Genomic DNA, 26,652 nt, shown 5'->3' with positions numbered 1-26,652 from the left:
TACTGGAAGCTTAGGAACCATCTCCCAGTTTACTGAATTCTGGCCACACTACAATAGGGTGATAGCCCCAAACCATACCCTGCTTTGGAATTTTATGCCTACGTGCAGAATTGCCAAGCAATTTACAAATATTTCACTTGTCCTTTTCCTTCTCTTGGACTGGTTTACAAGCTGTCAGGCCAGATGGCCTGCTTTAAATCAACAACCACAGCGTGAGGTACTGGGAGCCTGGAATGATTTCTGGCTGCTGACAGTCTAAGAGAGCTATATACTAGTTCTTTACATCAGTGCATGTTATAACCTCCAATGAAATTACTTTTCAAAGTGATTTATATTGGAGAGCATTCAGGTGAGACACCCTTTATGCTGCATAACGCCTCCCGATTACTGTACTCTATGAGACCAGAAAGAAAAAAAATCACTAATGTTTTGTAATTCTACAGAGCTTGCTGGGCCACTTCAAGTGCCAAAGCTACTTACCTACCTTTAAAACTTATCTTCTACCTATGCTATAGACTACAGTATCATAAACTGCTGCAGCAGCGCTATGATACAGCCAGGTACAGAAGTTCCTTCTGTTCTGCTTCTGTCAGACGTTTGTGTGTACTGGTGGTGAATAAAAGGCTGTTCTAACACATCATCTCCCTCAAGTCTGGGTCAGATTTCACCCCCAAAAGCTAAAGAATCATCTCTCTACAAGTTTTAGGTTTGTTTCTCTCCCCATCTAGTTAGATAGAAGAGTGGGATAAATCAAAGACTTGATTTTCCAAGGACAGCATATTACCTATTAAGTGCTCTTAATTTACCACAAGTTAACAAATGGACAGTAGGTTGATTTTTCTTTCAGTTAAGAAATTTTGGCCTAAGCGATTTGACAGCTTCTATCTTTGGGACCCCTTTGAAATATTAAGTTTTCATTAGGATAGTTATTTTGCTTCTATGCTTTTAAGTTTTATCCCTGGGTTATCTAGACCAAGTAAAATCCCTTACATAACTTGTGCTTCTCATATCTGTAGGCTGAATTTCTGAGATAACAGCTTTACTCATTTCTTTCCAACTGTGAAGAATCTCTGCAGTCTGCAATTCTGGTAAGAGGTTTAGAATGGATGCCTTCTACAGAACCAACCTCTCCCCCACCCTCCCACAAACCCACCCCAACCTTGTTTAAATAGAGCCTAAAATATGCAGATTGGTAAAACAGGAACAGTAAGCATTTCATAGTGACTGCATTAGTTAGAGCAAAGACACCCAGCACCTGAAGACAATTAACAGAGTAAAAGTTCACGTAACAGAGCATTACAGCAAGAAACGCCTGGGAGACGATGAGCTGGAACATTATCCTTCTGTTACAGTGCAAACAGGAGTCTTCAGACGTTACTGATCCAAGCTATGGAAATACATATAATAAGTCCTTAATACCTGTATGGGTTAAGAAAAGTTGCATCTTTCCTATTTTATAGGAAATGCAGAAGGACTGACATGATTTATCCAGCGTCATATCCCAAGTCTGGAAAGACTGGTGATTGACCTTCTCAATAAGGAACAGTTGACAGAAGGCTGCCTTCCAGATCTTAAGTCTCCAATGGATGTTAATTAAACATAGAATAAGTGAGAAATAAAAAAAAAATAATAACAGTAAAAATTCTTCATAAAATTCATTGGCTGAATCAATTATACCCACTGTGCACTTAGCTTTAGACACATTTATCTTTATTGCACATTTCGTGTGCAATTGCATATGATGAAACTCAGTGGGGTTGCTATTCCCTAGGGGCTTAACAGTTACATCACAGACCAGGCACAGCACAGGGGACCTTACAGGAGTGGGAAGGCAAGAATTAACCCAGGTACTTCACAGCTACTGCTGGTCCTCGGTATCTAACACAGGAGGTTACCCGGTCTCAACTTCCATAGCAGTGTAGAATTCAGAGGGCTTGTAGTCAGGATGTCCTCCTGAAATGCCAAGAAAAAAAACAAACAAACAAACCTGCTCATCAGCCTCCTGTGATAACCAGATAGGTCTGACACAGTGGAACCCCAGCACATCACCTAGTGACATAAGATCTCATTCGTTAGCTGGAGAAGGCAGCTTACCTGCTTTGAATGACAACACAGTCCTGGTAAAGTCGGTCATACATACAGATCTTTAAATCAATGTTGGGATTGGGCACCCAAACTGGTACATCAACAGAAACTCCAATGGCACTAAAGCACAACTGTTAATACACAAATCAAGAGTGTACTTATTCTTATCAGTCTCAATTTGCTACTGATCTAGACAGAGCAAGAATTTTTGCTATAAACTACACCTGACTAAAATATGTATTATATTAAAGGTACATTAATTAGACAAAGCGATGGAAATCATTTGTAAAATAAAACCTAGATATTACTGTGCCACAGAACAACAATTAGTTATACTTCCATTTGTATTCTTTGCCAGAAAACGTAAAGGAAGAACATGCTGCCCAAGATATCGAGAAGAAATATTTAACGTGTTAAGTGAATGTGCTACAATTCAGAAATTCAAGAGACTGCTGCTATTTTATCCAGCAAAGAAATACAATAATGGCTGTAGTGCTATGTTTCCTATAAAGATCTTAAGTTTAACCTCAGCAACCACATAGCTCAAACATGAAGAAAAATGACCCTTCCCTGCCAGGGCTGAAAGAAAGGGTACCCACAGGAAGCTGCAGTATGCCTCTGCAGCTCCTTTTGCAGACTACTCCATCTGTAGACTACGGGGAGAGCCAAGACTGGCCTACTGAGCTTCTTGGAAGGTGGTGGGTTTTTTTTTTTTTGGCAAGCTTCTGTGAACTGTTCCCAGGCAGAATTTGGCTTTCACTAAAATGCAGAATTAAAATATGCTAAAGCAGTAACTAAAGTTGTCATCTATCCCAGCCTTCACACATCAGTTTCACGACTGCATGCTAGATAATTCCAATGCTGATGTATCAGAAAGAAAATAAACTGTGTGGGTTGAGAATAAAAGAAAATACATTCAGCTCTATATCCAGGACATTAGATATTTTCCAGATGCCTGATAAAATGGGAGTATCGGGATGACTTGCATTGAAATTTGAGAGACTCAAAAGGTTTGACAACCACAGCACATCAGAAAAAAGGGACATGATTTCTAGTAACCTACCATCAGCTCAGACTTACAACTGTAATTCTAAGCTCCCTCATTGTTATTTCTTACGTCTATAAACATATTTGTCCTCTACCTGCTTCTCCTGGTTCTAATATAGAAGCTGAGCTCTTGTAATTCTTGGTAGAAGTAAGATTTCAGCAGTGTTTTGAAGAAAGTTTTGCAGAAATTCACTCACTGGTTTGCAGTCTGAGTTGTCAAACACGATCACAAACTCTGCCCGTACAGCCCCAGGGATAGCTGGGACAAATATAATCTGAAGCTTGACTGAGCTGAAGGGTCCAATTTCCCCTTCAGTAACCTAAACAGGAAGTAACACATTTTTAATAAAAGTCAGACTCTCTTACTGTCATTAGCCCTAAATTGTAATGAAATAAAGAAGGAGTTTATGCTCTTACTATACAAACACACTACTACACCTCATTCCATAGACGGAATAAACTACGCAAGGAAAAAATGTATCAGTAACTCCTTACAAGGTTTGTTGTGGGGGAAAAAGCTTGGGATGCCATGGTTTAACAGCCAGGCATGGTCAGAATCTTACTGAGTTCCTTTTTACTGCAAAACTCTGTATGACAGGTAGATTATGTGGTTAACCAAAGTGCTTCCATCACATTGGTGAATATGTACCTAATACATAAAGAAGCTGCCTAGGGCTACTGAATGCAGTGTGAAGTGCTCCTGCTTTTTTATGGATAGGAAGAAGCTATAAATGCTAATAAGAGCTAGTATCTGAACTCTTATACATAGATTCTTCAATATGACTCAAGTTCATGACTTCATATACCATGAACTGACAGCCGAAAAAATCAGTTTGACTACAAAAAAACTTAAATTATAGGAAATGTAAATGTATATGGAAACTCCTTCAGCTCAAATACTTTTATAAATCAAAATAAAGGACTAATACGTAATGTTATTTTATTTTAACAATTAACTGTAATACTGGGCTTGAAATTGACTGTGTACTTAAGCATTTCACACTAGAGTCAAGACAACTCCCTTTGATGTAGGCTTAGACTACCAAAAATCTTGTAACTCAGGATATTCGTTACCTTTCCCAGCATAATTTCGTGTGACGTTTCTTCAGGAGAAGGTTCCATTAAATTATGTGCATTATCTGTGTCTAGATCCGATCTGAAACTTAACGCACCTTGCGTAAGTTGTTCTGAAGAAAAAAGAAATATGGGAATTGTGCATCTATTCACTAAACATCAGAGCACAAATACATTGATTTTGGTCCATACTGCAAACCCAATAATGTAGCCCAAAGGAGGGAAAATGGAAATGTCTAGAAACTTCTATTTAGCCATACAACTTCATTCTAGTCCAGAAGTCCATATTAGGCACCAAGCTTCCCATTGCAGGATAACAATATTGTTTCAGGAGGATAATGTATATGTTGGACTTTGTTATGCCTAGAAATGCAGATTCACCTGAAAGCTTAAACTGGGCTTTAAGAGCAGTATTTCCAGGAGAAGATTTTGCTGTTGCTCTGCATGTACTACTGTCACCTGCTGACGCCTGAACTTTGAATCTTGTTCCCAAAGCGCCAGTGTTTGTCAGGTTGATGGTCCGTGAAATTGTCTCTCCCACCACACGAGTGCCAAAGTCAATGAGCACTTTATCTAGTGCCAGCTGTAGGAAGATAAACTATTCATTACTACTACCCTAGATAGTCAGCCATGTCAATTAAATAAGCATCCACCTTTTCAAGAATAGGACTTCAAAGTTCTTATCATCATTTCAAAGACAGTGTCAAATAATGACAAACTATGGGCACTCTTCTGTCTTTTTGTAGAAGCCAACTAATTTGAACAATTTAAACTGAGCCACTTGCATTTCAGTCCACTATATGACAGTGGGAACAACAGGTTAAATTCTGTTCATAGTAGCAGCTTTCTTAATTCTTCAGGTAGTTACTCTGGACGTAGATAACATTTACAAAACAGTTCAGCATTTTTACTCTTGTACTACAGTAAGATCGTCTTACTAGCATCAGGCTGCCAAGCAAGCATTCAATGTCATACAGGGACTACATATCAGTTTTTAAACACTCCTGTCTTGTTTCCCTGAGCTTTCATGGTTTACAACCAGTATAAAGAGTAATATGCTACTTCATGCTGAGTTTTCACCAACTTTGTTACTGGGTATGTGATAACGAAAGGCGTACGATTCAAGTTCGAGCACCAAACAGACAGACAACTTGGTTAACTTGCCAGTATCCTGCTCCCGGTACTGGGAAGGTCTTGCTGGAAGCTAAGAAATTGTATTCTGTGAAGAGACTATCCATTTAATAGGGAAAAAGAAATATAAATACCTCTTACTAAATATTTTAAATAATGTTTATGTTATCTCAAGTTTTCTGCAGTTACACTGACTTGAAAATATTTAAGCAGTCACTTACAATGCACGTCTTGGCTGTACATTTCAATGGAACAGAAAAAGAACCTGTCTGGGCCATAAACATGACTTCTCCTTCCAGATTTTCATCTATCTAAAACACAAAAACAAAGCCCGCAGCCAAATAATTTGCAAGATTCAGTCTATTTGATCAAGTCTGATGAAAAATATTTTTATTCATTCTTTAACACATTAAAATGCATGTCTACAGATTCTACATTTGCACTTCAAGACATTTTTTGTTAACTGCCTGGCTAACTTGAGCTGGGCAATATCTTTTGATAAGCATTTTTCTAAAATGCACCCTTAGAAAACGTCATATTACAATGCAACAGTGCTTGAACACGCACACAGTTCTAGGTACAACAGTACCTCTTCTAGAATTGTAGGTTGTTTTCTTGTTAACAGTTAAAAAAAATATTTTTAATCAGGCTAGTGGATTACACTAGGATTCTCATCACCGTGTAACTATCACTTAGGTGCACTTACCGCTGGCTTAAAGGTTACTCCTACTTCACAGGACATTCCAGGAGACATTTTGCCAGGTGGCTCAAACCTATGGAGATAAGCAACATAAAATTCCAAACTGAACCTATGTATGAAACATGGCAAAGAATATTTATATAATACTTTTCCACTTGGATTAATTTATTACTCCAGAAAATCAGCACAAGGGACAGATTAATGAAAAACTACAGAACTCTAGTGTAACCGTAAAACAACAAAGGCTGATTCTTTGAGGTTTTACTCAGAAAGTCTTAAAAAGCTTTTAAAAGGAAAGAATTATCACATTCACTTTACAAACAAGGCAACTGGTAAAGCTGTAGCTCAATAACGTTATTACTAATACTATGGAGCAATCACCTATTCTAACACTTAGGAAGCAGCCTTCCATTATCAATTTTGACTACTCTACCATCCCCACTATCCAAAAAGGAAATGAAGAGGAAAAAAGCAGGTTGCTGCAAATGATTAGAGAACGTGCTGCCTGCTGCAAGCGGCATCAAAATTATCTTGAATAGCAACTGCCAGTCACTTCAATGCCTCATTTCACGGTCTCTGGGATGCAAACAAAATGCCCATCAGAAGACAAGAAGTCTCACAGCTGCACTCTAAATGAAATTACTAAGGCACAACTAGAGCCCTATTCTGCCTGATGAAAACAGGCTAGAGAAAATAGATAACTGGATGTTGCTAGCCATGGGAATACCTGAGCAAACTGGGCCACAATGAAACACAACGTATATGTTAATCACAATCGCATCGAATCAGAACTAAAAAACACCAAAACCAAGATGAAATGTTTTCAAACAGAAATGGAATACTTTTCATGATACAGGAACTTAAAATCTAATCAGACAGGCAAAAAAGCTGCTGTATGCTGAGCTTCAGAACGGGTCACTACCAGTTTCTCCTGAGAAAGACCTGGAGGAATAGCCCCTTCTATTTCAAATATTACCTTGATAAAAGTTTGATTTAGAGCATGTGCTGCCAAACACCATGGGTTACATATACAAAACACACGTGGAAACACTACACTAAGAATGAATTGTTACAGACTGCCATTGCACTGAGATGTAATAATGCTCTTTAAGCATTAGAATATTGCTGCTACATTGGCAAATAGAGCATCTGTCACTGAAATAAGTTCTCGAATGCTATGTCTGTAACTGTGCAAGAGATGTAAACAGCTGACACCATGAAAGCTTAGATGTATTGGATACTTTCAAAATAGGTGTAGGTTATTTGTTGCTAGGTACCTGGAAAAAGTATTTTACCTTCTTGTACCTACAAGGAGATCCTTTTCCTGTTTTTCAACAGGTCTGACATTTTTGAAAAAAGCTTTCTACTTGCTCAGGGCTAGCAGTATCCATGGGTGTACGTTGCCTCCCACAGATTAGGGACTGCACCCTCTCACCACTACAGGAGCCAATGACATACATACAACTCAGATTGTAAGTCTCTTCTCAGCTCTGAGACACAGTTCTTTTCCACATCACACAAGGATGGAATATAATTTAGGTGTATGTAATGAAGATCTATCTATCTTAATTTGCTACGGAATTTGATTACATCTCCTGTTGTGGTACAAAGGTAAAAGAAACTACTCGTTTATGGTCAATTTTACTTACTGAATGGTGATGAAGTCCTTCAGCCATTCACTGATTCCCACCAGTCTGCAGAAGTTAACACTGTAGGATGCATTTGTCAAAACTATCTTCTTTTTGTAGATTTTACCAACATCAAAATCCTTGAAATACCAAACACAAGGTGTGTTATATAAAGGAATATCACATTATAAAGGAATATCACACAAGGTATGAATTACAGTAAGTAGCACGTACACATGTAATGACAAAAGCAACTAGTTTTACCGCAGTCATGCTTATAGTGCAAAGTATTGTATAAATTCAGAAAGCACTGCCCTGCTCCAAACAAATCCAATTCAAAGATACAACCTATAGAGCTGATAACTCATACTTCATAGACATAGCAACATTATCTTGGTGTATGCACAGCTAACGTGCCAAGCTGGTCTGTATTTTCCTGCCATGAAAGTTGTATAACTGGGTATTCACTACCACAAGACAAGCAGAGTCCTGCAGGCTGTCTGCCTAGCAGCACGTGTCTGACAGTTCCAATTACTACCTGATAGGCTGCACTGGCAGCCTTTGAGTGCAAAGAAAAAAACAGGCAGAACACTACTTTCTTATGCTTGCAGATTATAATGCAGGTAAACTGATAAACTCAGATTCTTCCTGACCAGTATAGTATTACAGTCACTTGCAAACTGCAACCTTTACTTCACAGTGGAAATCATGGCCTTCTTCATTATCTTATATTAATAATGTATGTACAAACAATACATAGGTAACAGTTGTACTGCCTTTTAAAAAGGATGAAACATATTGTTAGACTGTGTTCCATTCATTTGCTCATCTTTCCAACATTATTTAAATTTCCTTAATAAAGGAACTATTTTGTATTTAAAACTAAGTATCTTAGTTAATCTGACTACATAACTTCCCTGAGAGATTGCTAGAGAAAAAGGCAAGCACTGTTTCAGGTTTGACTAAACACCTGTTCAATTCAACGCACTGGGTTTGGCAGTAGCGGGCTTGTTTTTCTTCATAGCATGTGGTTTAGTGCTGTGTTTTAGACTTGTGACCAAAACCACGCTGATAATACACTCATGTTTCAGCTACAGCCCAACAATGCTTGCACAGAGTCATGGCCGCCTCTGTTTCTCACCCTGCCCCTGCAGTGAATAGACTGGGGGGAATACAAGAGGCTGTGAGGGGACACAACGGGCAGGTGACCCAAATTAGCCAAAGAGACGTTCCACACCATATAACCGTGCTCAGCAATAAAAAGGGAGATGCCTAGCCACCTTTCGCCTCGGAACTGGCTGGGCATCTACCCATAAGGGAGTGCTGAGCATTTGCCTTGGTATTGTTTATTTGCTTTCTCTTCTTCCACTTTACTTGAACACTTTTTATTTCAATCCCCAAGTTTTCCTCTTCCCCTATTTCACTTGGGTGAGGGCAGAGTGAGCAAGTGGCTGTGTGGTGCTTAGCTGTCTACCCAAGTTACTCCTGGTAGGCAGGGTTAGACACTGTGCAGGATGGCCACTAACCTTGAAATGAACGTAGCTTGGTTTACTATAGAAAGTACGTCCCTTAGGTTCATGACCAGACACTATTTGCTTGTGAGAAACCGTAGTTTGGAAGTCCTCCATTTTTTTCTCAAAAATCTCTTTTTTCATTACACTCAGAGCCAGCTGCTTTGTATCCGTGTCTTCGCTGGGTACCTAATAAGGAGCATCAATAAAAAACTGTATGACCTAAGGAAGTAACTGTGATCATAGAATCTGTAGATCAAGGTAGAAATTTCTGTGATCAGAATCTTTAAGTACCTGGCCAGCCTTTGCTGCTCTCCAAATCAAACTCAGTTTCCCAACTTGTACATGAAGAACTTAACTTATTTTCCATTGTTTTGTATTATATTAATCCAACACCAGAACATTCTGTTTTTAATGGCAGCAAATGGGTTATTTTCTCCACTTCCGGAACAAACATTCAGAGAGAATCAGCTAACTTCACTGGAACATTTCAGTTATGGTCCAGTGCTTCTTTCATTTGAAGCACATGGATACATACTGACATTGCTCCTTTCTGATGGATTCTGAAGTCTGCTCTTAAAGATCTACATCTCAAAAAAGCAGTATATGGAAGGGTACCTTGGAATAACATTTAAGATTGTAACCACACAATTCCACTCTACCTGTTTATTACTTACTTCTGTTTAAAGTATGGAACACTGTTGCTTTGGAGAAAATATACTTTTCTTTGCTTAGCTTGGGATAAAAGAAATTGTTTCCACATAAAGTAATCTGTGTTGCCAATTCAACAGAAAGTCATGTCCAGTTTGCTTTGTTTGTTTTAAAACTCAAACAAGTGAATATGATGTGATATATGTCTTCACATATCTCTGAACTAAAATTGAAGTGTTTTCTCCTTAAGAGAAAACTACGAAGACAGTGTCAAACAGCAAGTATCCTGGTAACTTTCTCACATCTCAATCTCTGAATCTCTGTATTTAAGTAATAAAGACTGCATTTTAACTGCAAAAATGGTTTATTATTTTTAAGCAAGGTTCATAAAACAGCACCTGCCAGTATCATTACTTCAGATACATATAACTACTAGAGAGGGAAATGAGAATTTTCTAATCCATTAAGATGTTTTTAAGAATAATTTAAAAAGTTTTCTAGACTTTAACTTAATAACAGGACAAATACATATCCACATCTATTTATTTCTGATTTTTAAGGGAAGATATCACAACTTTTACCTTGTGCAAGTCACATTCTTGACTCCAAAGTCCAGGGAACTCTGGTTCTACTAAGGTCTTGTCCTTCTCTTTTTCATCTTCAACACTTTCACAGAGCACATCATCTCCTACAAAAGCAGTTCTCTCTCCATGAGCTTGTTCCTCAGCTGGTGAGCACCTCAACTTTTGTGAGAGAAAATAAATTTTGAAGATATCATTAGAAATTACCAGAGGACGGTTACTTTAACAGCCTCCTATGACATCTTTTAATACAAAGTGACTGGTCTATAAAACTCCAGGGCTGAAGAGGACAACTTAAGTCAATCCCTTCCTAAAGCACACACCTCAAACAAAATCTTATAGTAACAAGCATCTATGGGAGGCTAGAAACTAGGCCTCAGGCACAGAAATACCAGCTGTGCAGTTTTTTTTGACTGTTTTGTGTATTACATGATAACCAAGGACTTGGTTGTTTTGCTATTTCCACTAACAACTACTCCCCTCTCCCCTTTTTTAAAACACCCAAAAGATTCCATGACACCACTAGTTTCATCAGGGGATTCAATTCATCCCACCTTTACTTTCCAGGCCAGTACTCCCTCTAATATTGTGCAAATCAATTAAAACAAAACCAAAAAACAAACAGGAAGCTTATGTCATAAAAATACTAGAAAAGAGAGATTAGCAACCGTCAAGAGATCTAATGGGAGAAATTACTCTCCACTTGCGCTTTACTGTCTGGTATTTGGTTGTAGCCTGTGCTATTCAGAGGCAGAAGAAAAACTCACTTTCCTACCTTTCTGACAAAAAAAACCACCAAAAAAATAAAGATGGTTATTCTTAGACCTTTGCTTACCTGTGATATTGCTCCAGCTGGATGTTTGCAGGACTTCTCAATATAGTGCCATGTCTTCCTTCTCCACAGTAAAGAATCCTTAAGTTTACCACCGCTCTTACTTGCCTTATTACACGACTGACGATTTTTCTGCTTACGAATGGATGCTTTTTCTTGTAAAATTCGAGATACAATCTCAATTTTTCTTGACTTCTGCTGTTCTCTAAAAGCTCTGTAATAAAATATTTTAAGAAACATTAAACCAACCACGGTTGTTTACTAATAACATTAATTACAGTCCAGTTTCTTTTGAGCCCTTAAGCTAAGCATTAAACCTTTAAATTGGGAGCAGTGGTAACGTGTGTAAAAATGCAATGGGATTCAGAAGCTAAATATATTTATATAAACATATCCAATTAGAGCGTTTTAGAAGTTGAGGAGTTCACAAACATATCAGTCATCATTACTGAAAAAAAGTTTTGAAATAATTTTCTGAACTTAATAGGCAATTTAAAGAAAATTGCCTATCTGAAATCCAGTGGATTTAATAAAGAGAGAAAGAAGGGTAAAAGGTAAGGCCATACATACTGAACTTGGAAGATACAAATTCAAAGCTGTGTACGACTATATTGCCATGACACACTTGGCAGATCATTTAATCTGTTTTAATACCAGCAGCTTAACACACCATTTTCTGCAACAGATATTATGCACGCTAAAGATCCCTTCTAATACAGACTTTCACCTCTTCAAATAACACAGCTAACATTAAGACTAACAAACTTGTCTCCCCTGTGCCTGCAAAGGGAAACAGTAAAAGGGAGAAAGCAAGCAAAGTGAAGAGAGACAAAAGATTAAACTTAAAAAGAGTTAGATATTTCCTGCAGATCTGTACAAACTGATACACTTGTTTTATTAACAGGATTTTTAGAATGTATATAATACTGCTTTTGCTATCAAGACTGAAGCCTTATTTATCAAAACTTATACTTATTGAACCTTTGCTTATTAAATCTCTATCATTTGCTACAGGTTACTGCCTTCGTAGATGAGCCAGTATGCAGAAACACATACCTCAACCACCCTCTGTTTAGTACCTTAGCTCAAATTCATCTTCATATGGAGTTAATGAAATTATTAAGCTTTGCAGTAGAGAGCAGAGATACAGGCACATTCCTGTCAATTGTGCTAAAAGGCAGAGGAGCGATTTCAAACAAAAAAGCAGGAAGGAGAGTACTTCGTTTCTGACCTTACTGCAGTGCAATCTTCCAAAGCTGGTCTGTAAAAGCCTAAGAAAGCCATTCAGTGTTTATATGGACAGCGTTCAGGAAACACAGAAGTACAGTTATTTCAGGCATCCAGTTTATATTCACTGAATTGCCCTCCTGGGGTAGTTTACCTCCTCTGCAGTAATCAGAACACGGGCTCTAAACTTCGGTTCTCTGAATAATACATAAGCTCGAATTTCAAGTTGCTTATAACAGGCTACACAAATATCACACATGCAGAGTACAAGAATGAGTTCCCTCTCTTGAGATAGTACTATATATGTTATGTTTTCAGAATCTGATTAAGAGATCCAATGTATTTCTACATGAGCATCAGTAAGCAACTGGGAGTGTGGTATCAGAATTGAATACTTACTGTTTCTCTCTTTCATGCTGTAACAGTCGTTTATGGAGAAAAATTTCCTTGGCAACATTGCCTCCTTCTGCTAGGATGGCCTCCCTCCTCTTCGACTCCTCTTTCTTTGCCTCAAAGGCCATTGCTTTGTTCCAAGCCTGGAGTGCTTGAAGTTTTTCCTGTGAAAACAAATAAACCACAGTTACATATTTGATTCACATATTAAAGAAAATCAAACAGAGAATTTGGTCCCCTTATCCAAGTAGAAATTTGTGGTAGCTTTCTCTGAGATAGAACTTTTTGCTTTTGATCTACACAATAGTCAACTAAGCTGTCAGTAGTCCGTGTATGCTGGAGATGCAGAAAGCTCTGACTAGGTCAGGGCTACATTTTTACCCTTACAGCTCCTATCAAATCAGTATTAAATTAAGATCACTCCCTCAGACTCTACAGAACACAAGCAGGTGAGGGAAGTAGCTTAACACTAAAATTATTAATTTAGATTATTTAAATTCTTAAGTAACTGTTCTTCTTCCATTTGTTTTCTCCATATGAAGTATTTCTTTGGGGATCTAAATAACTGGGCACACTTCTGGCCAAGTTTTGAGAATTACTTGTAGTATGCATTATTTTAAGTTACCCTACCTCAGCAGCTAGATTGTTCACAGAATAAACTCTCTAAGTAGAAGTGTCAAAATACTAATACTGCCCATACTAATGCCATTACTCCTATAGTTAAGTTCTCCTGTTTAAAAAAAGATTTGGTCTACGATATGGCAGCATCACACAACAATTCTGCAGTGAAAACTGGAATTACTTTCAGTCAAAACTCGCAGTCTAACAAGTTAATTTCCTCATTCCCCATCTAAGCCACAGCAGCAGTACCCTATTGGAAGTTATGCTGTTTTTCAGGGAGAGCACAGCTTGTATCCTTTTCTCCATATGCTCCTGAGTTTTCACTTCTTCCTTTGCATTCTCCTCATGAATTCTGTAAGCAGAGTAAAATCTTTCAGGCTCAAATCCTGGGAAGATTTTAGTATTAGAATGTTTAACCTGACAGATAGTAATTGTGTATATCACCAAACATACTTTCTGCAAGTCTCTGTGTTTACTATGATACTGGGTGTGGGTAAAGTGGAACAGTTGAGTCTTCTATATACAGTATCACTCAAATTAAAAGTGCCAACAGGCTTTCAACCATTTTGCTCAACAACTCAAATTTTGAATACGAAGAATGCGTTTCACATTATGATATATGTCTAGAAAACAGGTGTTGCTCATATAATCAATATCTAAACAATTACATATTGAACTTCACACAAGCCAACCATTTGTAGCCATGCTAAAAATAAACCCTAGGAACTGTAAGACCTAGAAATATGCGAGCATGAATCAAGTCTGAGTATCCCACTTAATTTAATGGCAAACTAGAAAATAATTACTAAGATGTATATATTTGATACATTATTCAGCAAAAAATATCAACTGATTTGGTTCAGTTTGTTTATCTTAATTACTGTGAGTTTGTACGTGTCATCTAAGGAAAAATAAACTACCATAAAAACAGCACAATTATTTCAATCACTTTTTCAATTAAGTCCTAATATACAAGTTCAAGTAACAAATGCTTACAGTTTCTTTAGATGCAAAATAATTTAATATCATAGCGATTATATAAACACAAACCTATGAAGGAAACATTTAATTTACCATCCACCGTAAGAGAACAGGAGCACAGAGAAATGCCCTATGAATCTATTTTGCCAGACAGCTATGTTACCACATTTCAGAGGTAATAATAGAAAGGCAGACTGCTTTCAAACCTGGCAGAGTTTCAAACCTGGGATTCTGTTACAGTTAATAACCCATACACACATAAAAGTTTTTCATATAATTTTTTAATGTCTACAAGTGGTCAGAATCCCCTGCATCTCATCAAAAACAGACCCTTAAGCTACTAGAACTGCCAGTGGATTTTCTTTTTTCAAGTCCTTTTGTGCCATGTAAGATTTGAGGGCTTCCCAGCACTGGCACGGCGGCAGAAACTTCCCAAGTGTAACAGAGAAGACACTTCTAGCAGAAAAATTATTATTTCTCAAAGGCTACGGGATAGATGGCTGTACACCAGATAAAGTACAGTGATGGAGGGAAGGGGAGAGAAGAAGTTAATGATTACCTTGCCATGCTTTTTCTCAGGAAGCAGACTGCTTTTTCATGGTTCCTTTTGGCTCCTTCAAGCATTTTTTTATGCCTTTCTTCATATTCTTTCTGGACTTCCTCTTCTTTTCTACAAAAAGACAGGCAAACCAACAGGCTTAAAGAAACCTTCATTGCATCATCATGATATCTAATGTTGAGGAGTCTATCTGTATGTTCTGAAATGGAGTCAGCCTGTTTTCTCCCCTCTGTACAGTCTCGTTTTCAGAAACCCTACAAATTGCTAAACTGGTGTCCATTTTCTCTCCGAGTTTGGATGAACTTGATCCCAAGTTTAGAAGGTCCAAGCATCCAACAATAATGCAGACATATGCACTTAGTCTGATCTAATAAATTTGGTTTCCTCAGACAAAATTCATTCATTTTTTCTTTAGCAAGTTGACTATGTCAGAAATCTTTACCTACGTAACTGCAAGACTGAGCAATTCTTATGTTAATTCTCTTTCCTTGTAACAATATTTCAGAGCCAACATCCAGCTCAGAAACACAATACCACTATTACTTCCATTAACTAATCTTCTCAACCCCTAAAATAACAAACTATCTAAAAGTAAAAGAGAGAAAGGAAGCAGAGTCTGACTTGTAGGCGCTTACTTTTTTCTTGACAGCTGATTTTCTTCTGCTTGCAGTGCTGCTATTTTTTCCTTACGAATCCGTGCTTCTGCTTTTTCTTGGTATTGAGTCTCTAGCTCCTCCTCATCTTTTTGAAGTTGTTTATGGAGGACTTCGTATTTTCCCTGCTCAGTTTCCATCCGCCACATCTCAAGCCTTTAAAACAAAGTGTGATCTGTTTGCACCAAAATATTGGCATTCTTTCACTTACTTGAGGTTACTGAGTAGCTAAGGCTCTATGGTGAACATGACAATCTATCCATTTTTTTTTATGTTTTAAACCATACTGTTACTTACATGGGAATTGTACCTTTCAGACTAAGGCTCACAGGTAATAGCATATCTAGTTCTAAAGACATCAAAAATGTCGGTCAACAAAAAAAAGTTCAAGCTTCTTCTCTTTTACATTCACGTTTACCCAGAAAACATGAAATACAAGACAAATTAGAGAAACAGCTCCCCTCCTCTCTCTCCTCCACCCTTTTCAAGACAAAATAACTTCAAGGACAGGTTGCAAGTTTTTATTCTTCCATGCTTTGCTGCAGGAATTTATATGACATATATATATTAACAGATTAATATAGTTATCACTAATCTCACAATAGTCAAGCATTTTAAAGCTATTACACAACATTGCAGCAGAATGTATTGTAGTCTTGTTAATCACTTGGTTAAACCTGTCTATAAGCTCATGCTTATGATCTTCTCTGATGTAGTTGCATCAGTAGTTGTACCTCTGGTGCAAAATTACAAACACACTTGCCTGTTACCTTCTGTAGAAGACAATTTTACTATGTCTCATATAAATGAATAATGTAGTATGTATGAGCAATCAGTTGCAAGCACCAATATCAACTTCGCATAAAGATACAAAGTACTACTACATCTCCATCATTCTCAATTTCCACCTTTTCCTTTATGTCCTGTGAGAACCAGTAAGAGGAATAAATTAGAAGTATTTATGCTTCCTCAGAAGTTGGTCTCCTTTAGTCCATCTTATTTTCCAATTAAACCGGGACTTGTTTAGAGCCACAACTCGTGAATAAATAAATAAATAAATACGTTGTGTGTGAAAAACAAACTCAGGAGCTGGGCCACAGAAATATATTTCCTAAGCAATGAAACAGTTTAGGCTAAAAGGCTTTGCAGTGAACCTCACGACATCAAATCATGTAGACTTGTATTTACAAACAATTTCTAATAGATTCATGAGTTTCTCTCCAAACATCATACGAAGAGCATAATAAAGATTGACTCCCATCACACTGTTTTCTCATTCCCTCACTTACATGTTTTCTTTCAGCGTCAAAGCAATTTTCAACTCAAAATCCTTCTCATCCTCCAGTTCAGTGCACAGTCGCCTGTGCACTGCCTGTAGGCGGAACAGGGCTGCACTGGTACGTTAAAAAAAGAAACAATGAGAAAGAAAATGGAACTAATGAATATTAAAGAAAGAAATCACCCCCCAAACAAAATCAGCAACAATAAACAATGGCTTGAAGCTGACATTTATGTATTAGAATTCTACTAATTTATACAAAGTCTCTTACTTAGCTTTCTAAGTGTCCATTGTTCCTTCAAAGACATAGCTTTCTTTAAACTATTACACATCAGCTGAAATTTACAGAAAAGTATTTATTTAAAAAGCACTGACTAGTAGTTTAAAGCAACTGAACTATTTCTTAACTAATTTCTTAAACTAATAAGAGAAGTATCATTATTAAGTCTAGGCAAACCTAGAGAACCATGACTGATTTCACCTTTAAAATGGCACTACAATCGCCCCTGTACTTTGGCTACAACAGCAGTATAGCAACACACTTATTTCCCTTGCGCTTTTCTACCCAGGAAAATTAGTGCACAGGTAGTACAGCATCCACAGGCACTGAACTGACTATATTAACAAACTCCACCCTGGAAATGAAAACTGGAAATGGATCTTCCACCTGTAGTTACTACTCCAGATTCACACTTTTGTACTAGGTGTCAGTAATGTTAATGGCAGCCAGTATTGTCATTAGTGTTAAAACAGGATGCATTTGAGCTTCATAAGCCAGAAATTACACGGTCTTCTTCCTTCACTATTAATTTGGTAATATAATAAAATGCAAAAAGTGGTATTTTCCTGCATATCTAGTTCTCACAATTTGTCCTGTCGTAAGTATAGAACCTCATACAATGCTTTTCAGTCTTTGTTGGTCTTTCTTATTAAGAGTGCCTGTGAGACCCTGAACAGGGAGTACCAGCACCCACCACAGAAGTCTCATTAGCACTCATTATTTTTGTTTAATCAGCTATTCCATTTTGGCAATTATCCTACCTTTATTTATTCTGTCATTCATTGATACACTACCTTAAAGAATAACTCAGGTCAGAAAATGCAGCTGCAAAGTTTGTTCACAATACACTGGCTCCTGGTACACAAGCCACCCACTTCTTTCTATTTAAACCAACTGTGAGGAGTACAGTAAATTGCCTCCTACTTCCTAGCAAAAGTGTTTCAGAACAACTCCTGCATGCAGAACTACTCCTGAAAGGCATTCATGCATTTCACAACATAAAACAATTTAAAAAAAGGCATACATATAAACCCTGGTTGGAATAGCTATCAGAGGTAAAACCATGACCTCTGAAAGTGGCATAGCATAATGGTATTGGTTGATTATACTGAATAGAATTGATTGAGAGACTGAGAAACATAATTGAGAGTAATGAATGAGGCTGATCTAATAACCAGTTGTTGCTAGATTCCACTTTAAAATACATACCTCTTCCCTATCCATTTGTAAATCCCCACCTCTTACGGCACTCTGATTTAACTAACCAAGTATTACCTCTAGAGCTGAAGGCATAGAGACTGATGATTCCCAAGCTAATGCACCATTATTTATTTCAGAAGGAGGAGCTATGGCTGAAAACACCAAGTCACCTGGAAGGTGATTGCAGTATTAGCATTCACCAAGCTGGGAGGGAATGCACTGCTCTGCTGGCTAGCTCAACACGCACAACAGCGCTTGCATCACGACAGCCTTCCAAGCTATCGCCATTCTCGGCACAAGATGCAACACCGTTGGGTTTTGTCACTGACCAATTAACATCTCAATGTATGTGCTTAAATATTCTATCAATTGTTCAACAACATGGCACAGTGAAAAAAGGAAACTAGCTCATTAATTACACACAGATAAAGACAGCGGATGCCTGTAGTCTTTGGCATCCAGAAATATTCTCCACCTACACATTGTCAGCCTCCTTCTCTTTTTGTATTTCAATGTCTACGTACTCCAGCTGCTTTTCTAGCATTTTGATCCGCAGCTGGCAGGTAGTCAGCTCATCTCTGAAACAAATAAACAGATTGTTTACATTTTCCAAGTTCTCTACTCCGTCCCATTAAACTCTTCTTTTTGAAGGTCAAGATTCACAGCTGGGATTCCTTCAACCCCCCCCCAACTCCCCACCACCATCCCACTTTTAGATCTTACGAGGTTCTTCAGAAGCCCCTGTTAATTTCAATTATTTTCTCTAAAAATCCAGACAAGTAACAATAGTTTAGTCTGACTTTATATTACCAAAAAAAGGACAACAGCATCAACAGAATTTTTACACTAGCCTTCTTCAGATCCATTTGCTGCCAATGAAAGTTTTTTGACCTTTACACAGCAAAACACTCGTAGCAGGTGCTTATTTTAAAGTATGTGAGTAACTTCACCAATTCCAATGTAACGTTTCCATCACAGTTAAGAAAATGTTTACAATGATTTTTCCATTTATTGTTTCTGACTGTTGAACCCGCAGAATTGTGCAAACGTAACAGAGGAGTTAGCATCTAATTCTTCCAGATCAAACCCCTCTTCTTTAATATCAATATTAGTGTTTCATTTTTTCAAAAGTTTAAGTTATTATTACTATAACCATATGCAAAACAGGTAAAGTAACCCAGTATTTGATGGCACATTTATGCTGATGCCTTATGTTTGCTTCGACACTAACCTGATTTTCTGGACCACAAGTTCCTTTTCTTTGGCTACGTTGTTGAGCTGTTTTAGGTTCCTGTATAAGGCTAATACGGAAATTCTATCTGCATACTTCGTAGCCCCAATATTATTAACGTCGCTCCAACAATGTTCCAAGCTCTCTCTTTGAATTGAGAGACATGATGAATAATGAAAACATGACAAGTTTAAAAGCTATGTGAAATTTGTGCATCATCCATTTATGCATTCATGGGTTCTTTATTTCAGTTTACTTGTTCTAGCAAACCGATACAAATATCATCGATATAATAAGGAAAAAATAAAGGTAATCAGCACAAAAAGCTTGAGTACATGCACTTAAGCCAAGATTTTCCAGACTTAAGCATCTAATGTTGAATGCTTACTCAAACATTTAGTGCATTAATTACACGTCTTTGTTTTGAAATGCCTGTAGCTCCTCTTGATTATACCTAAGGTTTTCAAATTCCAGTTTTCCTGAACAGTAGTTTTAAACTTTAAAGGGAACATTCTAAATTAGTTTAGAACATCGTATAGAACGCTTCAGTCTGCGAGTGACTTAATCCCTCTTACCATTTTGCTCTATTTAAACATCCAGAAAGAAAAGGTCTGAAGGTAGTGGGTTTTTGTTGTTGTTTGTTTGTTTTGTTGATGTTTGTTTATTTTTAAAAATCATCTTGGCATATTTTGACTTCCTCTGTTGAGTACGGTAACACTGTCAACATTTACTGGCAGTAGGCATATGTGCTATGCAACTTCCCACACACGTATATTAATAAACATTATTTCAGCATTTCATCATGCTCTATAACCCTATGCCAGGTCACTCCAGGGCAGAGATCAAGAGTCTTGTCAAAGTAGGCCAAACTGTGCTTTGATCTTTGTCAAGAGAGCAGCAACTACTTAAGGCCACGTTCAAATCACTGCATTATTTTTCATACATGACCTTTGTTACATGTAAATTTATTTCACCAGGAATAAAACTGCTCTATCACTTTCTTTAAAACCAAAGTGGTACCAACCTATCATCTCCCCAGTTCTATGCTAATCCACTTTACACAGTGGTGCAAAACTCCGTATGTATTCAGAAACTTACAATCCAACACTGATATTCTTCAAAAGACAAAATTCTCTTTTTCCAACAACTCCTAATGTTCTATAAGTACAGAGGGATACGAACATAACACAACATATTATTACAGAGAACTGGCTGGGTTTTACTAGTGTAAATTGCTTGGTATAAAACCACCCAGGCTAATAACTGCTCCTTTAAGGGCAGCTGATTAACCCACATGAACATAGTGCAACCACTGTGTTAGATAAATGCATATTGCCTATGACTAATTTGACAAAAAAATAGAGCTGAATTAACCAAACCTTCTCTGGAAAAGGTAAATTACCACTATAAAGGAAGTTGTTGTTAGAGCTACTAACAAAACAATGAATTATTTACATGCTAGATTCAGACTTGTCTCCAGCTCCTTCAGAAGTGACCTTGTTCCCCATCTTACCACTATCAGCCAACTCTTCTTCAAGCTGGTATTCTAATAGAAAATAAAACAACAGTTTAATAAAGAGACTTTGAGCCTCAAGATGCAAAGCGCTAGTGTACTTGCTGCCAAGTCAAAATATATAGAGATTCAGGGATGACATTTTATAGCATTACTGTAGTGTATGTTTAAAAAAAAAAAGAAAAAAGAAAACAAAACAAAACCACACAGGACTGCTACTGTACACCTGGAAACCAAAGCAGGAAAATGCCAAGTCTACTGTGTTTATCTTACATTAACACCCTGCTACACGTCTCATTATTCTGACCTGCAGTGAAGATAGAAGTATTTATTAAGCTTTATTTAATAAGTATTATTTATATATTGTTAAATATTTATGTAGTCAGGAAAAGGACAGTGAAGAAAAGAATAGCCTATGAACATTTTCTTAACATAAAAATCAGTATTCAGCACTATATACCATATATAATAACCCATAAAATGGTAGATACATTACTTGACGTAACATCTATGAACATACTTTTAGACACAATTAGAGAAATCAGTTGCCTATTAACAGCTAGCTGGAGCCAGCTTAGATATCTGAGTGCATCCAGCCACTTCACAGATTTGGATCTGGGGAAGACCTGTGCCATGACTGTGCTAGATGTCTAGAGCACCCCAAGTGGCACTAGATGCTAACGTATTAGTGGCTGAATCAAGCTCGTACAAATACTGATTTTCACCATCATTTACTCTGAACCAAAAATGCCTTTCAGAATTAAGGTGAAAATTTACTGCTACAGAACAAAATGGGTTAGATTTGAACTAGTTACACCTGTTGCAGTGTAATGCTAGAAAAAAAAAAACACAACAACAACAAAAAAAACCTCCTGCAATGATTGCATTGATTTGTAATATTGTCTCACCCCTAGAACTGTACTGTAACAAAGGCTTTTTGTAAGTTATCAATAAGATTTCTCATTTCCACCTCTCCAGCATTCTTTCACATCAGAGCACTGACCAGCTTGGTCTTCTTTCTCTTCCTCTTCCAGAAATGGTGAAAGAGTTTTTTGGTCCTCTTCATTCTTATCACTGAACTTACTATCTTCAATATTCATGGTTCTTTTACAACAACCAGGCTAACAAAGAGAAGAGTCCATATTTACATACATAAATATCTCCAAGAACTCACAGTAGCAATGATTACATTTTCAGATGAATTAATAGCATTTAGTAAGTATTAATTCACACAAAATAACTGGAAACCATCATACGGCTTTCTACTAGACACACATTTTGGGTATTAATTTCAACAAATCACTTATAGAGGACAATGCCAAAGAATTTATATATATATAATAAGCAGTTGAGCAATAAAACACACCTTCCAAACGCACTTTCTCCACTTAGGCAACCACCTGACCTAAAACTCGTAGGGAATGGCTCAAAGAAAAGCTATCCTTGGCGTCCTCCAACACTTTCCTGACCCCGGGTCCTCGCCTCCCCTCACAGCCCCCGCCGCGTCCCCTCAAAGCCTCCCCTCACAGCCGCCCCTCCCCGCGCCCGTTGGATGCGTTGCCCCGGCAACGGAGCAAACCACAGCGGGGGCGCGTCGCGGGGGCGCCCCCTTAGAGCCCCCCCTGCAGCCGCTGGAGGCGTCCGGCGGTGCTCGCCCCGTGACCCCCCCCCGCGGAGTGGTGCGTGCCTGGGCGGGCTGCGGGCCGGTGGTGGCAGCTGGGAGGGACGGCGCCTGAGGGAGTTGGGTCCTGGAAGGGGTTGGGTCCTGGAAGGCGGCGGGTCCCCGACGTCCGAGTTTTCTGTCTTTTCGGGAATAAGCGTGTCCTAGTCGGACAATAGGGTTTCACCGTTAGTTCTAATTAAAGGTTATTACAGCAAAAATTACGTGTAGTGATCGTTCAGCCCATCATGATGTCCCACTCTCAACACTTCCCCTTGCTTCAGCAGAAGCTGCCGACCTGGAGGTCCCTTGTAACGCTCCAAGTTACAAGAATGCACAAACACACACAGTGGAAAAGTATTTAGATGATATTTGAGTAATTTGCATAGTAAAGCTAAATGCCTCTATTCATAAAATGTGCCTCAGTTGGAATACTCCCTCAGAGGAACCATCTGAACCTGCGTTCTTGCTACCAGGCACTTGGTTGCCAGATTTTAGCTTTCGAGTGTTAATTAGTTAACTTTCCTTCCTATTCTATTCCACATATTATCTGGACAAAGTCAAAAAATGATGCCATTAAATTCACAGAAAAGCAGAATGTTGTCCCATTACTCTTGGCACTAGGCATGCTATGGAGGTGCAGCTGTTCAAAGTTTCAAAGTGATTAAATTATTGAAACACTGGGACATCATTTCTTGAGCAGTGCTCTGTGTTGGAATAAACACTGCTCTGTACATAGGAGGCATTCCCAGATTTACTTATGGTATATTGAAAATGTTACTCCATTGTAGACAATATTTCTTTCTTTTCCTATACTTGCTAAAAGAAGTAAGGTCATTTTTTTTGATACTAAACATGAAAGCACATGCTACTAATCTTAAGTATTTATTTCCTTTGTTACATATTTAACATGTACAGTATGTATCACAGCCACCAATTCCTTTCCTACAATTGTGCTATAGGTCCTCATTCTTTAGCAATGTGTGGACATTCTTACCTCTTTACACAAAATACCATGAACTGCTGATTTTATGGCATCTATTCATATTACATAAAACAAGTTACCTCCAGACATTTGCAGGATTAAAGCTACAAGATGTAGGCTAAAAATATTCAGTGATTAACTGTATAGATGTCTCTGCAGATCTAGAATAGATTCTGTTGTTAACTCTAAGCCTGCCTGTTCTCACACTCTCATAATCAGGATGTGAAAGATTATTATTAAGTTTTACAACAGCCCCCTTCCCATCAGCACCGGTCATTTCAGGGCACGCTACCCATTATATCTGACTGCGCCATATCCTAGCCACACTGCCGGCTGTGATTTTATGTTGGGTGAATAATTGTCACCAGGGCAAGGTAGTCTAGATTTTCCTCTCACACATAGATGCGACAAGAGAGAAGATATCTGCACTTCCTCTGAAGGTGCTAAGTGATGTCTCCCAGACAAGCTCGTATCTTCCAAATCACAGTTTATCAACTTGAAATCAGTGAATCTCTTCCAGCTTTAAGCTCCCGGAGATTTACAAAAAAAGGCATCAGTGATGCTGCTGTTCTAGATCCTGTAGGCACTGACCACCGGTGATACACCTCTGAGAATTTGGGTACAGAAGTGAGCACGTATAAATGAAGATCCTGCTGTTCTCTCATTGTGAAATTAAATTTAGTGGCATTTCAGTGAAGTTACTTTAGTACCAACTCATGATCAATTTGAAATGGTAGAACTGGACAGTTTGGTTTGCTATATGGCTACATACTGTGCTTCTTCAGGCAGTTGGTATTTCTTTTCTGAACGTTTCCAAGGTGACAGCAGCTCATATATGGAGATTTCTAGCATTTAGGCAGGAAGACATGCCAATAATGGCATCTTAATTTTTGCAGTGTGGCTCATATCAGATTACATAAAACAATTTCTCTGCTCATATTCTATGATACAGATCAACATCTGAGTGTAAACAATGCCAAAACATTGACAAGCACCTTACCAGTGAGTCATTGCTACAGATGTTACGAGGAAGACTGAGTGGGGCACTGCTGTCAGTGCACCCCACAGCAGGATGGCCAGATGCCGCCGGATGAGAGCGCAGCACTGAGAGCAACACATCTGAAGTGAGGGAAACATCTCCAGTCCTGGAGCTAGCCCTGGCTTGGGGCAGAGTGGGGAATGTCGTCCCAAGTCTTCTGCACAGAGGAGAGAAGAAGAGGGCAAAGTGGCCACACTGCACTTCATGAGTGTTAAAAAAATATAAACAGACTTGGGAAGGAACTGGATGTTCTGCAGAACATTTGGAAGCAGTTAAAAACTTCATTTCTGATCCAGGGCTTTAGGTGAAAGGAACAATAATATTGTGGTTATACTGATATTTAAATACAGACACAGTTGTGCTGGGGCCATGGGACATTGATCCAGCACAAAGAATCATTTTTGTGCAACCTCTGAAATAAGCTAAATATTCCCACCATATGATTGCTACCGATATTTCCAAATCTCATTTATAAAAATAGGCATATGTGTGTAATTTATATATCTAGAGACATTTGGCGACGTTGCCACAACAGTCTTTCACGAGCTGTTTATGTGGAATCGTGGGAGAATGAAACTAATTATCCGTGTGGTACATTTTTTTGCCTCTAAAAATTATATATGGCAATATGACATCTTTACTTTGCTGGCTGCAAAACCACCTGTCCCTTTTAGAAAATGATCTATTAAGAATATCAGGTAATGCAGTGCAACTGTAAAATTAATTTAAATAATGTTCTTTTGATATGCTCCCAAAGTTGTGAGGTAATAAAGGACAATGAAAACTTGTTATTTAGCACTGAGCATATTTCTTCTGAATCCCACCAAATTATGCTCTCCAATAAGTTATTTTACAGCAGCAGTTACAAAAGTATTGAGCACTGTAGTCAGGAAGGAGTTGCACCCATTACATGTTACGGAACAAAAAAAAAAACAAACTTGACAGCTTTTGAAACGTGGGTTTCTGATTTTCAATTATAGCACAATATTATTTCAAAGTTGTGATCTTCGCTTACTACTTGAGAAAATGTAAATACTGTAAAAATGCTAATTATCAATATAGCAAAAATAACAATTAATTATTTAATAAATAATAATGGTTTAAATTATGTTTACTTGCAAAATTGTGCAGACGTGGGAGGAGCCCACCAACTTTTCATAGACTGACATGGTCCGATGGGATGGAAACACTGACTTGGGTATCACGTTGGTCACCGCCACACTGCTTGGCCAGCTCTGCTGGTTCTCCATGAGTACAACAGCAAACGTGGAAGGCAGCTCCAAATTGTCAGATTCTGAAGTGAAAACCTGGCTTTGTTGGACCACCGTGCAGTCCTATCGTCTGTCTGAACTCCGTATGCAAGGTCAGACCACACAAATATTTTCATAAAAGCTAGTGCCTGCAGCCATATGGATGGAGGAGAGGCAGCAATTTAGCAGAATGACACAAAGGCTTGAGAAAAATGTGCTATCATGGACCATCTTTTAAGACTGTTGGACAGTTACAAGCCAGTAGCTAAAGGAAAGCTTCAATTATTTTCAAGAGGATTAGATGAGAAAGATTTGGGGTGCTTATTTATTTTGTTTTGTTTTGATGTTTTAATAGCAATTTTAATTGTTTTTTAATCTCTTGAGCAATTTTAATCTGTCATTGACCGTAAAGAGTTTGGGATATTCTGCTAGAATTGTAGGAAATTAAATATATTGTTGATTGTTATTATTTTATCCTCTCTCTTCCCTTTGGTGAAGAGGAATTACTTATTTTGAGTGGGGGTGTGTATATATATATATA

General features: G+C 38.0%; 2 protein-coding genes across 2 annotated transcripts in view; both read right to left on the bottom strand.

Moving 5' to 3' along the window:
- CFAP74 (cilia and flagella associated protein 74) overlaps window positions 1–22,423 on the bottom strand; it is a 40,693-nt gene extending 18,270 nt beyond the window's left edge. The window contains exons 1-19 of the mRNA XM_035557492.2: window positions 22,181–22,423; window positions 21,120–21,210; window positions 19,665–19,811; window positions 18,913–19,011; window positions 16,964–17,068; window positions 15,657–15,830; window positions 15,022–15,132; window positions 13,731–13,833; window positions 12,867–13,024; window positions 11,244–11,454; window positions 10,409–10,570; window positions 9,192–9,365; window positions 7,687–7,805; window positions 6,040–6,110; window positions 5,559–5,644; window positions 4,500–4,789; window positions 4,207–4,351; window positions 3,330–3,452; window positions 2,095–2,216 (exon numbers count right to left, since the gene is read on the bottom strand). Of these exons, the coding sequence (XP_035413385.1) occupies window positions 2,095–2,216; window positions 3,330–3,452; window positions 4,207–4,351; window positions 4,500–4,789; window positions 5,559–5,644; window positions 6,040–6,110; window positions 7,687–7,805; window positions 9,192–9,365; window positions 10,409–10,570; window positions 11,244–11,454; window positions 12,867–13,024; window positions 13,731–13,833; window positions 15,022–15,132; window positions 15,657–15,830; window positions 16,964–17,068; window positions 18,913–19,011; window positions 19,665–19,811; window positions 21,120–21,210; window positions 22,181–22,277 (2,588 nt within the window). The 5' untranslated portion in view covers window positions 22,278–22,423. The remainder of the gene's footprint in view (window positions 1–2,094; window positions 2,217–3,329; window positions 3,453–4,206; window positions 4,352–4,499; window positions 4,790–5,558; window positions 5,645–6,039; window positions 6,111–7,686; window positions 7,806–9,191; window positions 9,366–10,408; window positions 10,571–11,243; window positions 11,455–12,866; window positions 13,025–13,730; window positions 13,834–15,021; window positions 15,133–15,656; window positions 15,831–16,963; window positions 17,069–18,912; window positions 19,012–19,664; window positions 19,812–21,119; window positions 21,211–22,180) is intronic.
- Window positions 22,424–22,665: 242 nt separating this feature from the next.
- On the bottom strand, window positions 22,666–26,131 carry LOC126913546 (atherin-like). Its single transcript, XM_050714976.1, has 3 exons — window positions 25,977–26,131; window positions 24,823–25,018; window positions 22,666–23,001 (listed from the first exon to the last, which is right to left on the bottom strand). Exons 1-3 carry the CDS (start codon window positions 26,018–26,020, stop codon window positions 22,666–22,668), a joined length of 576 nt encoding a protein of 191 aa, XP_050570933.1. The 5' UTR covers window positions 26,021–26,131.
- Window positions 26,132–26,652: the final 521 nt, after the last annotated feature.

The sequence above is a fragment of the Cygnus atratus genome, chromosome 21, assembly GCF_013377495.2.
Source record: "Cygnus atratus isolate AKBS03 ecotype Queensland, Australia chromosome 21, CAtr_DNAZoo_HiC_assembly, whole genome shotgun sequence".
Lineage (NCBI taxonomy): Eukaryota > Metazoa > Chordata > Aves > Anseriformes > Anatidae > Cygnus > Cygnus atratus.
Note: the sequence above shows the minus strand (reverse complement) of the source record. Positions and strands in the feature narration are given on the sequence as shown.